A 20,729-nucleotide genomic window follows, 5' to 3' on the forward strand; every position below is an offset into this window, starting at 1 on the left:
GGACCAGCAGATGATGTTCTAAACTTCTGAATCTGATTGGTAGCTGAGCTCTGGCAGGTCTCTCTTTCACGTGTTCCTATATGGGAATTGTGCCATCAGTTTCGGTTGCGTCTTCTCAAGGCTTCTTCTTGTAAATAAATTGCAATATTATGTGCGCCTTACAATGACATCGAGGACACTACTTTGTGTGTATTCGACTTTGCACTCCTCGATTTAGAACTAGTCTTGGCGAGCTCACACTGTAAGGAACTCTTTTAGATTCTGAAAGTTCCGATTTGGTATTTCTATGGCAGGTTCTGAAAATGAAACAAGCGCTCTGCGAGCAGAACTGTACGCTGCAAGACGCACAGTAGGGAGCCTTGAACAAAAATTAAACCAGGTGAAGACGGCCTTTCCTGCAAATTAGTTGCTAGCAGTTGGCATTGTGATGCTGCTGAATTATGCTGAGAGACATATGACCGAAAATTATTCCCTAAGCAGGAGTTCTAACCAGGGACACAACCCATCACTTCCATCAGCTTGTGTGTGCAGGTCACCGAGGATCGAGACCACCTGGCTCAGAAGCTGCAAGATCTCAACTCATCAGGTCACAGCACCCGTCACTCAATTTGGAATGTATGTCTAGACTAATCAAGTCCTGACCATAATGGGCTTTGTCACCCAAGTCACCCTCACAACTTGCTGACAGGCGGGATATTATGCTGTGCAGGTGAGCTGCAACAGCTCCAAGCAGCATTAAGCGCAGAGTCTGAAGCGAGAAGGTCCGCCGAGGAGGCTCTGGAGAGAGTCACCCTTGAGCGGCAGAGGCTGCAGAGAGCGAGAGATGAGCTGGCAACAAATCTCCTGGTGCAGCTTCAACCCATAGAGAAGCTCATTATGGGAGAAAGCTTGTCCCTAGTGCATGGCCTGCATCATCCTGACAGCCCTCAGCATGATGGCTCACAATGGCATACTGAAGCATTGTCTGAGATGCATGGCTGGGTAACAGGCAGCACAGCAGCGTGCTCAGGAGGCAGAGGAAGACCAGCAGAGGGCTGAGGAGCAGACAGCAGCCGCTATTGCCGAGGTGGATGCACTGCAGGCTCGCCTATCTGCAAATGGAGCTGAGATCTCTCACGCCAGCGATGCTGCACCTGCTGGAGACGGTACGTCCTTCCTGAGCTTAAATTGCTTTCTTACCCTACCTAAGCTTCCAAAGCAGACCATGGTGGTGTTCTTGCTTTTTCTGCCTCAAACATGCCCAACGCAGTTTGCTATGTCATTGGTGCATGTCATGGCATGCTGCCAGTAAAATACCAATGAGCTTTGCAGCTATTAGATATGAAAACAGCTTGATGTGATCTTTGCAGGCGCAGACACCAGTAGAGAGCTGGAGTTGGAGCGCAGCAGGAATGCTGTACTAGTGGCAGCGCTATCATCGGCCAAGGGAGGAAGGGAGCGAGCTGAAAGGGAGGCGGCAGCTGCCAGGCAGCGCATGCAGCAGCTCGAGCAGCAGCTGCAAATGGCACACTCTGCAGGTGCGTGCTCATCATATTACAAGCTCATCATATGCTTGAGCTTAATATGATTATATATGATATTAATTAATAATTATAAGCTCAAATGCAAATTGAGCACCACGCATCTCACATGAAAGACGCATTCCCTCATGTTGACCTCAGCATGACTCCTATATGAAATGAGATTGTTTTAAGCATCGTCATCTGCATGCATGCAGCATGGTACAGCACAGGTGGAATAAAATACACTTTGGAATTGAGGACAGCGCTTCCTCTGTGCAGGTCCTCCGCCCCCCAGCTTGCCAGGTCCAGCATCAGCCTATAATGGGCCGGCATCTATGGCAAAGTCAGTGCTGTCCCAGGAGACAGCCACAGACCCAGAAAGCATGGCCAGACAGATCACTGCCCTCAAACGCCAGGTGCCTGCCTCTTAATGCACTCTCCGTTTGCTCTGAACTACTCTTTGTGCGCCAGCTAATCTCTCTTGCATGTTCTTGGGAACTGAAGCAGAAAATCCTCTCATAGTGTTTGCTGCCTCCAGAGAGTTAAGGTGGTAACTGTTCTTGTCGATCTCCGCAGGTGACTCAGTTGAAGGCGAGTCGAGACAAGCTACTGGCAGAGCTGGACATCCAGTTTGTGGAGGCTGACCGAATGGGCAATGAGAACAACGCCCTTTCCCAGGTCTGGAAAGCCCTGATAGTGTACAATAGCACAGGGAACAGATTTTCTTTATGCTGTTTGTGCAGCGGCACATGCCAAGACATTGTAGTCGTATTACTGCTTGAACAAATTTGGGTGGCAGGCTCGGCAAATAGGCAGCCTGCGCTGCACAGGCACATGCCAGGACAGCACGAATCTTGGCAAGCTTGCCATCGGTTTTGCCGCTATGGTAGATTTGAATTGAGAGCAATATGATGCACCCAGCTGGATGCTGGTATGTTGAGGCTGTCTCTGATTGGCGAGCACATTGCCGCCGATATCCTGGATACTCAACATAGTGCTCATGCTGCGATTTTAGGCAGCAAGGGACTCTGCGGGTCTTCTTTGTTTCCATTTTTGTGTGCAGCAGTTACTTTTTTGGTTGCCTGAACAGGCTCTGCAGGAGGTGCGGGAAGCTGGCGCGGCGTGGGAGCGGCAGGCGCAGGAAGCTGCCGCGCAGCTGGAGCGGCTGAAGGACCTGCTTGAGGAGAGCGCGCTGTGGCGCCGCGAGCAGCCGCCACGTCCTGAGGCGTCCCCTCCTAATCCACCTGGTGTGACCCCTATTTCATGTAATCTCGGCAGCTGGCAGCAACTTTGCTTGCGTCTCAGGCTTTCTAAGAGCAGAAAGTTGGACTTTGATATGATGTTCAGAGCAGCGAGCCGTGCCTCTGCAAATGTGTTGACTTTTTAAGAGTAAATAATAAACAGTAAGGAGGCACTGACCCCAATTGATGGTGGTGCAGCAGGCGAGAATGGGACTGCTTCGTCTGGGGAGAGGAATGGTACTGAGGCGGAGGACCGAGCTGCCTCAGACAGTCAATACATCCAGGCGCACATCTTGGACTTAGAGCAGCGCTTCATGCAGGTGTGTAGCTGAAGGCGTACTGATGAACATCCTTGAATGCTCCGTTGAGGTTACACATTGTTCTGCAGCAATTGAGCATTGTGGCCCCTTGAGTAGATTGTTATGCCGATGTGGGCACCTAGGAGCTATGTGAAGGTAGCGCTGATCTACCCGGGAAGCATGCAGGAGTGCTCCAAAGCGCTTGCTACTGTTTAACTACGTGCACACCTGGCAAGCAATGCGAGGCATCCTGACGGACTCTGGACTGCACCAGGGTTGCAGGACTTGAGACCGTTTCAATTGATCACGCAATTTGTCATGGGCAATGCAGGAGAGTGCAAAGAGCGCTGCACTGGATCTGCAGGTCAGAGCACTGTGTGCAGAGCTCAACAGGGCAGCGCAAGCGACAGGCAGCCTCGGAAGATCCGTGCTGCCTGCCCTGAATGGCATCGAGAGCCGCCTCTCTCAGGCTCTCCACCTCACAGCCGGGCGATAATTGTGGGAAAAAAAAGTTAAAAATGATACGTTAAATGTCAGCAGCCAGGCACCGTATGTGACTGTTGCAAGTTTCGGGAATTGCCCTCGAGGCACCAACTCTCTGTAAGTGTTGTGAGGCTCCAGGGGGGTTGCTGTTTTGTGGTATCGTGAAGGAGTGATTTGAAAAGTGTGCACAAAAATCAGAGATACCGTTATAGACTGCGCATGCTGCTTACACTGCCGACGGGGGATTGGAATGGCAAAGAACGGCAGCTTACATAGGCCGAGCATGCTAGAGCAGCGGTGTGGTATATGCCCGTCATGTACAATACAATGCCTAATATATAGGATAAGTTCTGGATGTCTATGCCCTACAGCTGTACACGGCGTCCTGCCTTGCAGTCAAGCATTGAAAGAAACAAGTACAATTGAATCTGCATTGCACAAGTCCGTGTCTTCTAAAACTCGCATGCGCATCGTCCAGACACACATACTCCTAATCCACAGCTTCCAGAGCCCATGTCTGCTTTCCGGACTGATCAGACCATGATGGGATTAAGGTCCGCCTTGATGCGGGCATTCACAGCTTTGCTCACAAACCTCACAGTGAGCAGCTGCAACTGCAAGCTCCTTGGCCGGCCACAAGGCATTCACTGCGGCAGAGCGCGGTCAAAAGCAACCAGGAAACGGTAGTAGTTCACTGCCGCAACAACAAGCTTTGCTCTATCCACAGGCCTGCCCATGTTCAGCACTTGTCCTATGGGCACTGGGACTGGCTCGGGCTGGCTGTAAATAATGGCAGCAAACTGGAACTGGTTTCCAGCCGCTGCAAAGCACAGCATGTACTTGGTATCCCCATACATACAAGAGACTGGCTTTTTTGCTAGAAAGTGGATCGCCCCTCTGATCGAGTCCCTGCCAAGGCTGTCGTCCCATTCATCCCACACGGAGACTTCTCTATCGCCATCTGTGCCGTACAGCATCCCATCTGGTCGCGTGCTGCCTTCACGTGAACCAAACGGGGCATGTTCGGCTAGGAGGAATGTTTTCCCTGACAGTGCGTCCAGGTGCGAAACTGTCACGAGGAAGTTCAAATGAACAGACATGGCAACGCAGGGCTTGTCTACGCCGTGGATTGGGCCGGCAGGCATCTCAGGATGGTCAATTGCAAAGCTGATGCAGGAGGACAGGTCTGCAGGTGCAGCTGCCTGGAAGTGCTCAGCCACTGTTGAGTCCTGGATCTTGCAAAGCACCCTGGCATGTATTGGCAGCTTGACAGAGGGGGGGCTGAATAGCAGCTTCTCAAGCTCGTCAGTCCCTGGCAGCTGTACCAGTGGCGGCTGCAGCAGCTGCGACACGATCTCTCTCGAGGGATCATGCTGCTCTGCTGGGGCCAAGGCTGCGACAGCCAACCATCCCCTCTCCAGAATTCCTGCATTCTTGCATTCCTGTACTTTTGAGAAAACCAGATCCAGCAACAACAGTGAAGTCGATATGATGTAAAGCAGTAACCACAAGCGGGAGTATCGGCTTCAAACCTGTAGAGTCACGAAAGAAGCGGTAATCGCCCGCCGCCAGTCGGTCCCCTGGCACAACGACGTCATCGTCCGAAAACTTCAGATATCCAGGACCCAGCAGATTCAATACTCTTCTGGCCTCTATGCCATCCTTGAGATCGGTGATGTAGTGCTCGACGCCTGTGTCGCCATGGAAAATTTTCACTTTGCCAGACATCTTAGTAAGGATCGGGAACTACTGCGACTAATTGCAATTTTTTTGTCGACAGGAAAGGTGACCTTTCCTCCGTGATACTTTACCAACATAACATTTCGAGCAGCCACCTGCTCACATTGCAATTCATAACCTTAAGAGAAGCTGCTGGAAGCCGGGATGAAGGCTCGCCGCCCCACTGGTGCATCTTCGGCTTCATGTCCATAGATTGCTTAAAATTTTGCATTTTATCCCGATATATTCCTCTGCGAACATCCTGCATAGCTCACACTATCGCACCCCCTCCCTACTGTTTGTTTAGAGCCAGATCCGCCTTTTCCAAGAATTCCTGAGTGATGATCCTGTTGTCCATGCCCCAAGAATCATAGATCCGTGCTCCGTCAAAATTGTATACTGAAGTAATGTTGTGAGGTAGTAAACCGCATTATGGATAGGCGGCGATCGGACTCCATCAACAAGAATGCCCCACCGATCGTCAAGGTGGTGGGATTTCGTGTGGAAGGAGTTGCGCCGTCCCCTTCGCCACACCCCACTCTGCTGGCAGACATCAACGACTCTATGCATCACACTTCTGGATCGCCCAACCCCGTCATCATTCCGCCAACATTCCTGGTGTGGCATCTGTACTGCATGTGTGGCTTGGCAGTGTGTCTGACAAGCGCTTCTTTGTGCATGTCTGTGGATTTTTATTCAGATCTGTGACTCATCCTTGAGTTGAAAATTCTGTGAGGTCATCCTGATGAAGACAAGTTCAGCTTCCATGTCTATATCACACCCACAATTGGTTTGAGCTTTGTGATCTCTGTGCAGACGGAATCACCTCTGCACGCAACAGCCTCAGCACGCGCCAACCCCTTCTCGCCACATGCAGCAGCAGTAGGGAGCGCACCAATACATGTGAGTGCCCGCATCTGCTCTGTGAACAAACATTTGGACTGCGTGCTCTGCCGGGGGCCGTGCAGGCCTGGTAGGCCTCTCCCAGATCAGCTGGACATGGCAATAAGCCTTCACATCTGTTGCCCGAGGCTGCTCTGCAGATCTGATCAATCTGGAAGGTGGAGACCAATGATACCTAGGACAGCTTGTTGGCTGCGCAGGAGGCGGTCCTCTCCCCAGGCAGCAAGCCCCCCGTCCAGAGGTCCCCTACGGCAGTCCAGAACCCCGGCCGCGTCGGATTAACTCCCACGCAGAGCCTGCCACCTCCCCAACCCGGAGCAGTGGTAAACTTCCCGCCCACTCTAGAGGAGCCCATGAGAAAATGGGGACAAATCCCTCATGGCCTGCCCAAATGTAAATAGGCAGCAAAGACAGAGGCTGGGGAGCTCGAACAGCAAATTGCATAGATACATTTGGATAAGAGACTAGGAACTGTTCAAGCCAGTGCCTACGTGCAGACCACTCTAGTTTTTCCTCTCTCATCCCCCTCACTCAACCAGCGTATGCAAAGGGCTGCTCTTTTTTGAATCGCAGTCTTCAACAACTCTTTCAGGTGTCTTGACCTTGTTTGGCAAGGACTCAACTCAAAGCTTGTCCTCTGTTACACATCAGTGGGTCGGCCCCTACAGGAAGGCAACCTAATGTGGCTGTAGGTGAATGCCTGCTCCTGAGATTGGTCAGCTTGAATTTACCCATCCAAGCAATTCATGGGCTTGCATTGCCATGAAGCAATGCACGCAGATTTCAGATGTAATTTTGAATTGAAGTTAGAAAGAGATGGTGTGGGCTGCAGGTGGATGTGAGCGGCATGCTGCTGCGGACAGCGGGGACGGACGCGCGAGGCCACATGCAGTCATACCTGACAAGGACATCAGCGCCAGCTGGCGCTGCAAAGGGAACGCCCTCTGCGCCCACCACGCCCATCACATCCCCGATCCACCCAGACTCAGGTGAGTAATAGAGGGGACTGCCTACAGGGACGACAACCATGCAATCTTACACAGAGCAGGGTAGCTACAATGCATACAACACACTCAGGTGCTAGTTTCTCCAGAAAGACTCCTGTGGTTGGTGGTATTTTGTGGAAGCAAGCTGGGAGGGACTTGTCACGTGTGCGCCTGCACATCAGCAAGCTGGTGTCATATGTCCCTCGGCTTGTTGAATTTCAGCTGCAATTCTTGTGAAATTGGCCTCCCAGTTTCCGTCCAAGGGCAGTATGCCCATTTCATGTTGCCCAAGCCGTTTACGGTAGCAGGAGGCCCCATATTGTGGATGACATCCCCTTTTCAAGTGAAGGCAACATAAAGGTTCTGAAGTGTCATTCTGTCCTGCTTTGATCTAAAAGGCATATGAGCAGGGAGCTGAAACCTCACTATCTGAGCGACGCTGTAATTCGCTGGGGCGACATCTTGATTGGGATATGCCAATGCGTTTCCCTGGGCGTCTGATTCAAGAGAAGCTCCCTGCTGAGGGCAGAAAAATGCCTAAGACACAGGCCCCAAAAGGTCAACATTGCAAAACACAAAGAATCTTGCCCAGTGCGGGACTTCGGTTTCAACATAGTAGGGCTGCATCTGCATTTTCTGGTAATGCAGGGTCCGCCCAGTCACTGGCAAGCAAGCGGTCCATGTCAATGGGAGAGGTGACAGGAAATATGTCTCTTTCCAGCGGCCGGGGCTCTCACCAATGGGACCGCACAACCGCAGCAGAGTCTATAGCAGCCGCCGCAGCTGCTGCGCAGAAGCCGCCTGCAGCACCAACGTCCAGGTGGGAATTTTTCAGGCTAAGAAAAACAATGGGGGCTTCAGGGGCCCACGTGTGCGTATTCAGAGTCTTGCCTCCCACCGCTGCAAGAGCAGGCGTGTCGTGTGTCCTTCCATTGCTGTGCGGTTGGCACAAAAGGCATCCTTTGACTGTGATAATGAGGGGGTTAGGGTGTGTGGCCAGCTTTATCTGCAGCTTTTCTGTTTGGGCAAGAAAAGCGGGTACCAACAACAATATCTGTAAAATATAATAATCACTGACGAAACAATGTTATCTGGTGCAGGCGCAGCTCCACGGAGTCTGCCAAGGGCCATGAAACGCCGCAGGCCGCGCAGGCGCGGCAGACGCCTCCGCCATCGCCGCGGCCGCCGCCACCCGTCTCCCCGGCAGCAACAACGAGCTCCCAGCCTGAGACCCCATCCACCACAGCAGGTTGGCCTCTGCTTCGAAGTCCCTCTGCAGCTCCTGCTTACCTCACGTTTACCTGAGGAGGAAGGCAAGCAATAGAATGTTCTTTCCACATGAGCGCATCGCTACAAAAATTGTCGCCGTCTGATGACAATGGGGGTCGGGATGGGTTGCTGGGACAACCACTCAATTCATAATATCATTTTGAAACCTTCAGAAGTGACAAACCTGGTGATTGACGGGTGTGGCATGTGTGAAATTAGAGAGCAAGGGTCAATTGAGGGGATCCACCCCGTCGCCAGCACCCAGCCGGTCCACCACATCATCCACCCCGGGAGTTACGTCATCTACCCCTCCGCCCGCGGTGGCCACCCCGGCTGCGGCGGCGGCCGCGGCGCAATCAGGCGCCCCGCCAGCTCAGCCGCCAGCTCAGCCGCCGCCGCCGCCGAAACAGGACAAGCCGACCACAAGAGCCGAGCGCCGCGCCGTGCAGGAAGCACAGAAGGCGGCCAAGGCGGCTAAGAAGGTGAAGCTCCTTAGCTGCAACCACTCTGGCATCTTGCACTGTTTACGTTTGATGCACCATTGCATAACAATGCAGTGATTGTTCTGTGTTGTATGTGTGAGAAACATGGAGTCAAGAAAATCTTGCAGCTTTCACAACGTGTCAAAATCGACTCCAGCTTGTAGGGCTAGAGAATTTACTGGCCCTGCACCATTGCTCTGCAAGTGGTGCAGCTTCCAAGAGGTTCGTCCTCAAGGATCAAGGAACAATCAATTGCCCGTGACAGCATACCTGTCAACCGGTTGACTCACCAAATGTCTTTTCTTGTCTGTGCAGGAGGCCGAATCCGGCAAGAAGGGCGGCGCAGAACCGGCAAAGCCGGCCAAGCCCGCAGCGGCCAAGCCGGCCGGGGCCAAGTCCCCGGGGCCGGCGCCGGAGCCTCAGGCGAAAGCCGCCGCAAAGCCGAAGCCGACTACGGCCGCCGGGGCCGGCGGCGGAAAAGGGAAGGGCAAAGAGCAGACGGCGTTGTCATCCAAGTCGACTGCGCTCTTTGCTCACCTCCCCCAGCACAAGGCAAGTGACGCCCTTTGGTGGGAGCAGACGCATTATGGCAAAATGCTTACATATCAAGTCATGGCATCTCCGCTCTGAGTTGTAAAGCAGGATGTTTGCCGAACTCCAGACTCTGTGGGTGCGGGCTGGGCGTCCACTGTTCAATGCAAGCATGCAGTAAGAAGCTTTGATGTGCTTCTTTTCATCTTTGTGCACAAAGCTATCATGTGGCCATCCAAGGCAATAGTAATTTGAGTAATACATTACTTTTCCTGCTAAGAAATAATGTCCATCTGCAGACAACCCATAGTTGAAGGCTGCTGAAAAGTCTACCCCTTGTTGGACCCAACAGAATCACGCATGACCCAGTCAACCGCGGGCACGGGGCAGAGGCTCTTGAGGTCAAGGTGTTGCAAACCGAGGCAACTGTATCCGACATTTTTGAGAACTGCCGCACAGGTGGTGACGGTGGAGGGAGTCATGGCGGAGAGTGAGTTTGCGGCGCGGGTGCATCCGGCGGTGCTGCGGCTGGGGTTAAGCTACGCGGACGGCAGCATCACGGGAGGGAACGCGCGCTGCGTCGCCCTGCTCGCCACCCTGCGCACCGTGCTGCAGGTGCGCTGAGTTTTTACGTGGTTTGTTGGGGATTCTAAGTGGTAACTAGTGGGTCTCTCTTGGTTTATCTCTGACCTGGTGGAGGAAAGCCCAAGATAGAGAAGGTTGAAAGGCTGTCATAGAAACGCTGCTGCGACGCACCTGATCCTCATGGATTGGAAAGGCGTGTAATAATAATGATTATAAAACAGTGGGTCTTAGGTTGAGGGTGCAGGGCCCCACTGCTTAGAAGCATCAGGACCCCATCAGAACCCAGTAAGCAGGTCAGGGTTCGTTGAACATGGGTCTGTTGCGAGGTGCTGCTCGCCACGCTGCCCACCAAGCTGCGCAATTTGTCCGTTTCCACTTCAATGTTGTGAAAGTACGGGATCGGAATCCCTACTACGGACTAGGGCTCATACTTCAGGGTGCTATGGCGTTCGTGTGTGGGGGAGGGGGATTGGGGTTCCTGAGACGGTGTCTGTGGCATGGCTGCATGCTGCGCACACTGCTGCGGGTGCATTGACGGTGTTCCTGTGTCAGTCTTGTGTCTTTCCTTATCCCCTTGCTGTGTGCACTGTACACAGAATTTCTGATTAATGCCCAAATTAGCCCTATCAGTCACTTTTGCCACATAGCATCGTGCGCGGCAGCACGTTATGCGTCAGTTGTGTGGTCTTTGAATTTGTAGGTTCCTTTGACGTGCGGCTTGAGAAGTTCCGCTGTGTGCAGGATTACGCGACTCCGGAGGGCAAGGTGTTGTCGCGCGACCTGACGCATGTGCTAAACACGGCCATCCAGTTCCTGGTGGAGTGCCGCCCGCTCTCCGTCTCCATGGGCAACGCCATCAAGTACCTCAAGCTCCAGGCAAAGCCCCAGCCTCTCTCTCTTTACCTCTACGTATCAGGGGTACTTCTTGCTCTGGTACCCCGTATACGGCGATTGGGTTTGACTGCTGCTTGTCTGCATATGCACCGTCTCTCTTGGCAGGAAGAAGCCGAGAAAGAGATTGAAACAACACTTTCTCCAGATCACTGCGGGCCATGATGCCTGCCCAAAAGTGGAGGGCTAAGGCAGGAAAGGCGGAGTAGCATCCTGTAGATACTGCACTCCTTCCTCTCGTATTCGCCATGCACAGATTGCTGCGCGCATCGGCCCGGCAATATATCGCATCTTCTGCTGATATGCTGTTGCCATGTGAGCGCAGGTGAGCAAGGTGGAGCCGCATGCGCCACAGGAGGAGGCCAAGGCTCACCTCATCGAGAAGCTAGACACCTACGTGCAGGTGCGAGCTTAAATATTTATTTGCGTTTTTGGAAGTACTTTACCCTAGGAGCAGGGATCAGCTTTGTGAGACAGTTGGGGTGCTTGTGCCACAAGAGTGGGCAGTGGGACCACAGGACAAGGCTCTATGTCGGGTCGTTATGATGAAGAAACCTCATGCGGCTATTCCTGTATCGCGGCATCAATGGCCAAAGGTTTGGGCCCATGGGGTTCTTCAACAGGACAGCCAGGAGCAAGAGTTGAAGCACTATTACTCAAAATGGGCATAAGCAACTCCAAATCATTGTGCGCTGCCACCTGTTCTCCAGTGTCTGCTTTCATGTGGGGGTGTCCCTCCAATCTAGAGGAGTGGAAATGTGAAAGTGACCCCACAGTGTTTGGGGGTCATTTCCAGTCATTGTTTGGCCTGCCGAAATTCCAAGATTCCGGCTAATCGAGCTGCAAAAGAGGGGCTGGGGAGCTCGAAACAACACACTAGTTCACAGATAGATGAAGATTAGAGACTTCAAATTATCGACATAAGTGCCTACGTGCAGACCGCTCTAATTCACTGCTGTGTGATCTGGGGTTGACTGTTCTTGCATACTTCCAATTGAAAGAGCGGTAGTTTCTGCGCAGGAGAAGATAGTATTTGCTGGGGACATGCTGGCGAGCAACGCCATTGCCAAGATAGAGGATGGTGACGTCATCCTCACCTACGCCAGCTCATCCATCGTCTTTGACATCCTCGTCAAGGCACACCAGGTGAGCCATCATTCTTTCAACTCTTTATGCCAGTGAAAGTTGAAAGGTTTACACCATCCCTTGTCAGGAGCCATCACCGTTATTCTTGGCGCTCATCTTAACAAAACGCCTGATGCTGCTCCATGTTTTGCATCGTGTATGGTCCTCTTCTTACCACAGTTCCATGGTGAGGGTCGCTTCCCAGTAGGCGTGGCGCAGCAGAAACAAACGGGGCATTTTGCCATGAAGACATGGATCAAGTGCTTGCAGCATCCTTCTACAGAATGTGTCTCATAAGCATGTCGCTAACAGAAGAGTTGATTCAGAAGGGGCTCTTGTGAGGGAAAACGTGTATATAATCGGCAGCGCAAAGGACCATATTTGTTGAATCGCGTGACGTTCTGAAGAACATCCAACGAAAAGTATTTGCGCTTTGATTCAGGCGGGGAAGCAGTTCCGGGTGGTGCTGGCGGACGCGCGGCCGCAGCTGGAGGGGCAGGCTCCGCTCAAGCGCCTGATCAAGCGCGGCATCCCCACCACCTACATCCTCCTCAACTCCCTCTCCTGCCTCATCTCCGTGCGTCTTATCTCCCTTTGGGCCCATGCTTGGGGCTTTAGATTCCACGCTGCATGCTTGCTGTCCTTCTGCCCTTGTCCCTGCTCCACAGCCGTGAGCACTGTGCCAAAACCGAATGAGAGGACTTTATGACGTTTGGGAGATATGCAGCAGCATCGCGGTGACTGCAAGCACTGGGTGCTAAACGCTCTTTGACCATGTGGCTCAGCTGCTAGCATGCATCATACATACTGCGCCAACTGCATTCCCCTGCCCTGTTGCTACTGCATGCATACAGGAAGCGAGTGCCCTTGAGAGTGCTCAGTCTTTTGTGCGATGTTACTTTGTGATGGCTCTCAAAAGTGGACTGTGTAATGCAGGAGGTCAGCAAGGTGTTTCTGGGCGCGTCGGCGGTCCTGAGCAACGGCACCGTCATTTCGCGCGTCGGCTCCGCAGCTGTTGCCATGCTGGCGGCTTCCCGGGAGCTGCCGGTGAGTGACGATTACTCGTCATTGAAATGATGCCAGCTCAATTGCGCTTTTTAAGGCATTTGAGTGACCGAACACCCGTCTCTGCACTGCCCTTTAGACTTTGCAATGTTCTCGGGGAAGGTTTGAACAGGGTCAGCAGGCCACAGCAAATGTCAATCAAGGAATACTAATCCAGTGAATCAGACATGCTGCTTTGAGTCCACCATGACATGTTTTCGACTGCACCTAGCTTGTCTGCTGGAAGGCACTACTGATTCACTCAAAGACCAAGTGATTTTGAGGCCCAATGCATGCATGGTGTCATGCAAGTGATGGTGTCCAGCAATGCCATGACTGAAGGTGCTGCATTTGACCAGACAACAGTGATTACAAACGCATTTTTAATTATTTATCAGCCTTGAACGAAGGGGACTTGTTGAAATTGTATATTTGGTATCCCTCAATAATTTATATACAACGGACGTCGATTTGGGGTTGATATAAGTCAATGAGCACCGTGCCCACGGTTGATTGGGTCTTGCTTGGATCTGGCAAGTCCAACAAGGGGTAGGATTATGGCAGCCTTCAACTGCAGCTTGTCTGCAGGACGCACCTTGCCTCTTGGCAAAGAAAGCGTGTAATACTTATAATAATAATAATAATTCAATGCATGTTGGCGCAGGTGATGGTGTGCTGCGAGACGTACAAGTTTCACGAGCGGGTGCAGCTGGACTCCATCACATCGAATGAGCTGGGCGACCCAGACGCCCTCGTAGACGTGCCCTTCCGCCCAGAAGCCTCCGCCCTGCGCGACTGGCGTTCCCTCCCGCGCCTCGGTGAGTCACCCCTTAGGAATATTCTTAGTCGGCAGACAACATTTCCCCTCACACACAGGGTTGCTGTGACTGGCGCTTGGTGAACTACCTCTTAGGAATTGCATTGAGCATTGCATCCCATTTCCCATGACACGATGATGCTGCTCTGCCCCAATCTGCGTTTGATTATTATATTGGGCATTGTGCTCTGCCACCTCACAGTTTCTCAGCTCTGTGAGCCCAGAGCAGTTGCCTGTCGTCTGCATGGTCAAATTGCAGTTTCTATAATTTGCTGCAAGTGCAATTGCAATTGAACTGGAGACACTGCAATTTGACTAGAGAAGTCTTGCAGCTGCACTGTCGCTGCTTCATGGTCAAGGAAGGTCAACAGAAAGAGAGCCTAGGAGCCCACAATTTCATGAGTGTGCTTACCATGACCTGCAGATTTTCATGCATGACTGGACAGCTGACAGTGGCGTTTAACATGTGTGGCTGCAGGCCTGCTGAACCTGGTGTATGACGCCATGCCAGCAGACTTTGTGACGCTGATTGTCACGGAGTTTGGGTTGATCCCTCCCACCTCTGTCCCTGTCATCCTAAGGGAGTACAGGCAGGACCCTGTCATGTGATAGGCTGCCCTCGATTGATGCCATAGGATTTCTCAGTGGATCGCGTTGATGTCTCTGCCATTGTCTCAGTCTCCGAGCAAGGGCCAATGTGGGTATGGTATGCAATGGAATCAATCACGTCAATGAAGTGGGGAAACAGCCAAGTGCAGTGCACACTACTAATGTAAGGAACTAAACAGAACAAGAAATGGTGCTTTAAAAATGAGAGCATGCGTGTGCCCTCCTTTAATACTGCGTGCACTTGCATGTGCATGAAATGCCTTCTCAATGGGCCTTCACAGCATCTGAGTACTGTTGCTTGGGCACTGTGTGTATATCTGATCCACTGCAAGTCACGTTGTCACATACAGCACAAGTACAGGTCTCATGCAACATGTTCAGCACAAGCATGCTCCCTGCAGCAACAATGACTTTGCATGTGGAGGCAGCCGATGCCTCCAGGCATGTACCTGGTAACATTCCTTCTGATGATTGCATCGTGACATCGCATGCATTTTGACTACAACAGGTACCTCTGACCTTCCAGTAGGCCCTCACAACGCCATACCGATAAGTGCCTTCGCAAGCAGGCTGTTTATGCCTGAATTTCAGGGAATCGTCATCTTCTTTAAGCTGCTGCTCATGCACATTTGTGGCCACCTGTCCCCTGCGGTATGTCTGCAAGCCCTGCAGCAACAACCAAAAATCATAGGACAGCTGCAATCAGATATTACGGGTCACCTTGCTGAAGTGTTCACCCTTTGCTTAATAGCTAAAGCGCACGCTGCTCTTCAGGCTGATCACCGATACAGGGGGGCACCAGATCGGATCACCTGAATTACCACGTAACCGCATTGCATCCCTTTCTCCCGGGATGTCCGCGTAAAAAGCTGAGGCTCTTCAGACGAGATTGGATCACATTGGCGCACTCTTTCATCCCATTCAGCTCATTTCGGCCTGAGAGCCTTTCTCATAGGGCCCTGCTTGGCACTCGCTTTGCCTTGTATGTTTTGCAGTCTTTCTTGACTCACTCATTGTTCTTATTATTACACGCCTTTCCAATCCATGAGGATCAGGTGCATCGCAGCAGCGTTTCTGTGATAGCCTGACTCACTCATGCAGCGGAGTAATATATGTAAGCTCACCTCCGATGCCGCTCAGTGCCCCGCCGTCCACTACCACGTTGCTGCCGGTTATGGCTGCTGACTCATCGCTGGCCAGGAACACAATGGAATTTGCCATGTCCTCCACTGTGGCCAAATGAGGCAACGCCTGCGCACAGGTGCCACTCTGGCATTGCTGTCATTTCATCGCAAATTTGGGGGGACGACACACACAAAAATAAGATAAAAGGTGGTCAGCATTGCAGACAACCTTGGCAGAGTCCCCAAGAAAGGCTAGACTCGAGCTAGATGTAGAAGCTAGACTCGAGCTTCATTGAGCAGGCACAAAATGGGTTTCAAGGTGAGAGTGCTTGCAGGGGACACGGCAGTGATGGTAGGGCTGTTCCTTGCTGCAGGGTTTCTTTTAGTGGCGTTCTGAAGCCAATGTGGCTCGTACCAAATAAACAAGCATTTTTTTGGCGTTCAAGCCACTTTCTGGTGGACACTTTGAGGCCCCATTTAGGCTTTGGGAGAATAAATTAAGAGGCGCAAAAGGTTTCACCCTTATCGATCTCAAAACACCCCAAAAACATCACTTTTGCTGGAATGTTGCTCAAGAGTCCTGGTTTTCGCCAGTTTTGTGGCTTCAGCCTAAAACCCCAAGGATAGGCTGGAAGCCACATTGGCTCTGTTAACGCATTGCGATGTGTTCATGTGTTGGCGTTCGGGGAGGCACTTCTCATACTGCAACTTGTCAAATTGCAGTGCCTCCCCGAACGCCAACACCTTCGGGGAGGCACTGCACCTTGTAAAGTGGCAGTATGAGAAGTATGCACTCTGGCAAATGGCGAAGAAGGCGAGCGAGCGGGAATACTTATAAAAAACACTGCCCTCAGGCTTCTGCTGCCCTGCATGTGGGTCCACAGAGACAAGATTTGACTGCTCACCTGATAGGATTGCAGGTCCTGTACCAGACTGGTTGCTACATCTCCCTTCAGGTACTTGCGCCACATGGGCTGCACAGATGAGAGGGAAACGTGGTGAGACCGTGTATTGCTGGCAAGCTTACGCAGCACAGTGTGAAATACCTGGTCCGTAGTTGCACCATACGGATTCGGCCATTCGGCATACGGTGAATATTCAATCGTATATTCGGTGTTTTGGGCCAAAATAGGCCGTTTCTGACCGTATTCCGTATATTAAAATACTATCGTATGACCGTATATTCGGCCGTACGGTCCCCAAAAAGTTTTCTGACCGAATGGTGCAACTATGACCTGGTCGCTTCACGGTTGGCACTGGGCAGACACACTCTCTGCTAAAGAAGCATGACTTGATGGCGCGTCTGCTCTGCATAGGTTGCTATGACAGCTAGGTGTGTTGCTGTCTTGACTAGCGACACATGCGGCAGTCGGATCAGTACAAGCTAGCAGACTGGTTTTCAAGACATGCTTGCAGCAAATAATTGTGCTCTTCTGTCATTCTTCGGCAAACTTAAAGCTTGTCACTCCTGTCTGGTTACGATGTGAGAATCTCACACCGTGTCGATGATGGTCGGGGAGACGCAGTTGACACGGATGCCAGCTGGCGCCAGCTCAGCAGCGGCCTGCTGAGTCAGCCCAATGACTGCGTGCTGACTGGCAGTGAACGCCGCTGGAGCCAGGCCCCCGCGCACACTCGCTGTGCTGGACATCGCCACTATCGCGCCCCCGATCACAGCATCCATCTTCATCACCCTTTGCATGCATGTACAGGGTCCAGGGGTCAGGGTCAATTATCATTAATATTACACGCACTTCCTGATAAAAAGGCAAGATACGTCCTGCAGACGAGCTGCAGTTAAAGGCTACCACAATCGTACCCCTTGTTGGATTTGCCAGCAAGACCCAATCAACCGTGGGCACGTTGCTCAGTATTTATACCGCCCCCTGCCAGCCGGGGCCCAGGGTCAATAAAGAAGGTCAATTTCAGTGTCACTCTCAGTTGTAATCCTGCCTCAGAAAGAGTGGCGTTCATCACCCTTTGCATGGAGGAGTCCAGGGTCACTAATAGTATCATGAAGCACATGGACATTCAAAGCCTCAGCAGAGAATCTGAGTTGTTGTGAAAATGGTTCTACCATGCTTTTTCAACGCTGTGACAGCACGGGTAGCTGCTGCAATAGCGTCTGAAACAAACACGCAAGAGCCTCAGGCCAGTAAGTCTGTTCTGAGCATAAAGCAAGCTACAACATCTCCTATCAGAAAGTGCAACAGTGCCAAGCAATATATGAGCTGTGTTGGGATGCACAAATAAGGTGCCAACCTGGCGGCTTGTTTAATTCCCAGGAAGGTGCTAGTCACATTCGTGTCAAGCGTCGCTGCAAAGCTCTCCACATGCATCCGATCTATCGGCCCCAGCGCACCTGCATCAGACCCAAAATCTCTTCATCCATTACTCTGCTTTGTATTAATGCAAGGACCCGACTGGCGGGGGCGGTACAGACACTGAGTACCAAGCCCAAGGTGGATTGGGTCTTAGCTTGGAACTGGCGAATCCATCCAGGGATATGTGGCAGCCTTTACATGCAGCTTGTCTGCATGCACACCTTGCCTCTGGCAGGAAAAACGGCGCAATAACAATTTCAAGGATTTCTATCCGCATGTGAACCGTGTGCATTTGTATGAGCCTCAGGTCAGCACATGAACATTGCTGTGAAGCTGCAAAGACGCAGCATAGGCACAACTGGCGGTGCTGCAAGCTGTACTGAGGCACTGGGAGGTTGGCACATGTACTGTGAATGTAAAGGATGGGAAATGATGACAGAACGATGAGTCACCGATGATGGCAGCGCAGTCGATGTAGGCGTGCAGCGGCAGGTCAAACTCCTTCATGGCCTGCTGCAGGGCCTCCTCCAGCCCACGCTCATCCCTGCACCACCACAACATCTCCTTGGAATTTCCGGTTCCATCTGAAGCTCGTGTGTACTCCCACAACCAGTATGTGGAGAAATGCAGTCATACAGTGCTGCTCTAGCTTACTGAAGCTCTCCTGTGCACAATGAAACTGGGCATGTGCATCAGTTTGGAAATGCTGGCTCCCCTAAGCACAAGGCACAAGGGCACAACCTTCTGCGCATGGAGCACAGGCCGGGTTTCAGTGCAAAGGATTGGATTATTGGATTATTGGAAGACACCGATTGGTACCGGGGTTACACGTGTAGTGGGTTAAAAAGCCTCTGTCCCGCCTGACTATGCGCACACTCCTGCAGTTGCTTGCTCACAGCGCTTAGCCGTGCCTTCATCTGCGCAATTTGCTTCCGCATGCTGCTGTCAGGATACATATAAGCCTGTGCAAAAGGCCCCGGCTGGCGGGGGGCGGCAAGAATACTGAGCAGCATGCCCACGGTTGAATGGATCTTGCTTGAATCTGGCGAGTCGAGCAAGGATGACGCTGTTGGCAGCCTTTCACTGCATTTCATCTGCAGACACACCTTGTCTCTGGCAGGCACAGCGTTTGTTAATGACATTTGATTATGGCCATCGATGCTTACTTGGGATCCCAGTGTATGAAGATGGCCTTGGGCCCATGCAGGATTGCCAGCGCCTCTCCATCTTCGTCATTCACATCCAGGATGAGCACTCGCGCCCCCCGCGCAACTAGAGCGTGCACCGTCGCTTCGCCAACCCCTGCGCCAAAACAGGCGCTGATTTGCATGCACATGAAATAGTCACGATGACAGGTTGCAGCATGACTAAATTGTTGTTCAGTGTGTCCCAGGGTCATGTGGCATCACTTTCTGGGCTTTGCCCTGATGTCAGAATGCTACCTCTCCGAGGCTGCAAAACCCCTTGGGGATCTCCAAGGCAATCAAGCCCTGCCAGTCAAGGGCTGCAGCGCAAAGGAAGAATTGCACTGGCTGTCCTGAAGCCAACTCCTAGAAATCAGCCCATTTCTGGTCTCTCTGTGAGAGCCCCTTGAGTGCTAAAGGAGGCACTGAAAGGCTATGTAGCACCATTGTACTGAAGCATGCTAAGGGTAGAATGGTCTTAGGTCTTAGGGCTATTTAGCCCCCTTCAGCCCACAAGTACTTGAAATGCTCACAGAAAGAGCAGATGCTGGCAGGACTGTGTGCCCAGTAGAAACATTTGGCAGGAGTGGCAACTTTATGACAGGGGATCTGAGTCTGACACTGCACTTGCAACTGAGAGACACGCAGCTGCTCTAATGGCAACTTGAAGCATGCAAATTTCCAAAAGTAGAATGCCTTGCACTAGCAAGAAGGATTACGAAAATGGGCACTGCAATCCCATGCTATGGGCGTGCAGCTGGCTAGGCAAATGTGCTGCTTGATCTGTAAAGAAATGCCCCAAGGGCCTGTTGGAGGCCCAGGTCCTTGCTTGCCAACAAGCCTAAGGCAGCCTAACAGCCTGGGCATGTGTCTTGGATTTGCCAGTCATCGGCCACTGCAGCTGCCATGACATTGAGAAATCCCTTACCAGCAGCTCCTCCAGCGACGGCGCACATCTTGTCGACGAAGTAGTTTCTAGGGGGCTTCTCTTCAAGCGCCATGCCAATTCACCTGCTATGCAACCACTTACTTCACAAACTTGCAACCTTTCCCGAGAGCCCTGCTGAGAGGTCCGTGCACAACGGTGCAGAGGCAGGATGCGTCCTCCTCGGCAAGGTGCGTCCCGACAAAGCTTATATGGGGATAACATCCCCACCTTGAGTGCTCCACAAACTGCACACGCTGTCCTATCGAACACCTTGGGTGCAAGGGCCCTTGCTTTGTCACCGCCCAATTTGCGACTATGGCCACAAACCAACTCGGGCTATTCCAGGCTCTTTTGCTCAAGAATATGCAGCTGCTTATCATCTAAAGTCACCCTCAAATATACTGATCCCTTGTGCTCTAAATGAAACAAGCTTTTCTCTGAAGCTTGGGCTCCTTGGCAGCTGTCGAACGCTCCGCTAAATTTTGTACCCCATTATCCCACAGGTGAGATGCGCCAATATTTGCACAGAAATGAGCGGGGATCACTCTCGATTGAAAGTTGCTAGCGTCTAGCAAGTTGAGTGCACTGAGTGCACCTCAGCAGTGACCCCTCACACAGATCAGCAATGCACTCATATATGCACATCAGGGTTTGGCAGCCCCCAAGGGATTGTCCAAACTGGT

General features: G+C 52.0%; 4 protein-coding genes across 4 annotated transcripts; 2 read left to right on the plus strand and 2 right to left on the minus strand.

Annotated features, from left to right (window-relative positions):
- Positions 1-302: 302 nt before the first annotated feature.
- Positions 303-3,538, plus strand: COCSUDRAFT_62333 (hypothetical protein; the record flags this gene model as incomplete). Its single annotated transcript, XM_005649410.1, has 9 exons — positions 303-330; positions 710-846; positions 989-1,145; positions 1,350-1,517; positions 1,782-1,918; positions 2,079-2,180; positions 2,593-2,749; positions 2,945-3,063; positions 3,374-3,538. 9 exons carry the CDS (start codon positions 303-305, stop codon positions 3,536-3,538), a joined length of 1,170 nt encoding a protein of 389 aa, XP_005649467.1.
- Positions 3,539-4,169: 631 nt separating this feature from the next.
- Positions 4,170-5,253, minus strand: COCSUDRAFT_62334 (hypothetical protein; the record flags this gene model as incomplete). Its single annotated transcript, XM_005649411.1, has 3 exons — positions 4,170-4,254; positions 4,624-4,918; positions 5,058-5,253. The coding sequence occupies 3 exons, from the start codon at positions 5,251-5,253 to the stop codon at positions 4,170-4,172; spliced, it is 576 nt and encodes a 191-aa protein (XP_005649468.1).
- Positions 5,254-9,895: 4,642 nt separating this feature from the next.
- COCSUDRAFT_28447 (translation initiation factor) lies at positions 9,896-14,674 on the plus strand (the record flags this gene model as incomplete). Its single annotated transcript, XM_005649412.1, has 8 exons — positions 9,896-10,030; positions 10,742-10,909; positions 11,250-11,294; positions 11,912-12,037; positions 12,459-12,593; positions 12,953-13,063; positions 13,725-13,878; positions 14,356-14,674. 8 exons carry the CDS (start codon positions 9,896-9,898, stop codon positions 14,484-14,486), a joined length of 1,005 nt encoding a protein of 334 aa, XP_005649469.1. The 3' UTR covers positions 14,487-14,674.
- Positions 14,675-15,105: 431 nt separating this feature from the next.
- On the minus strand, positions 15,106-20,119 carry COCSUDRAFT_41181 (NAD(P)-binding protein; the record flags this gene model as incomplete). The annotated part of the gene is made up of 8 exons (XM_005649413.1): positions 15,106-15,152; positions 15,611-15,737; positions 16,516-16,584; positions 17,109-17,304; positions 17,873-17,972; positions 18,387-18,478; positions 19,101-19,236; positions 20,047-20,119. 8 exons carry the CDS (start codon positions 20,117-20,119, stop codon positions 15,106-15,108), a joined length of 840 nt encoding a protein of 279 aa, XP_005649470.1.
- Positions 20,120-20,729: the final 610 nt, after the last annotated feature.

The sequence above is a fragment of the Coccomyxa subellipsoidea genome (assembly GCF_000258705.1).
Source record: "Coccomyxa subellipsoidea C-169, whole genome shotgun sequence".
NCBI lineage: Eukaryota > Viridiplantae > Chlorophyta > Trebouxiophyceae > Coccomyxaceae > Coccomyxa > Coccomyxa subellipsoidea.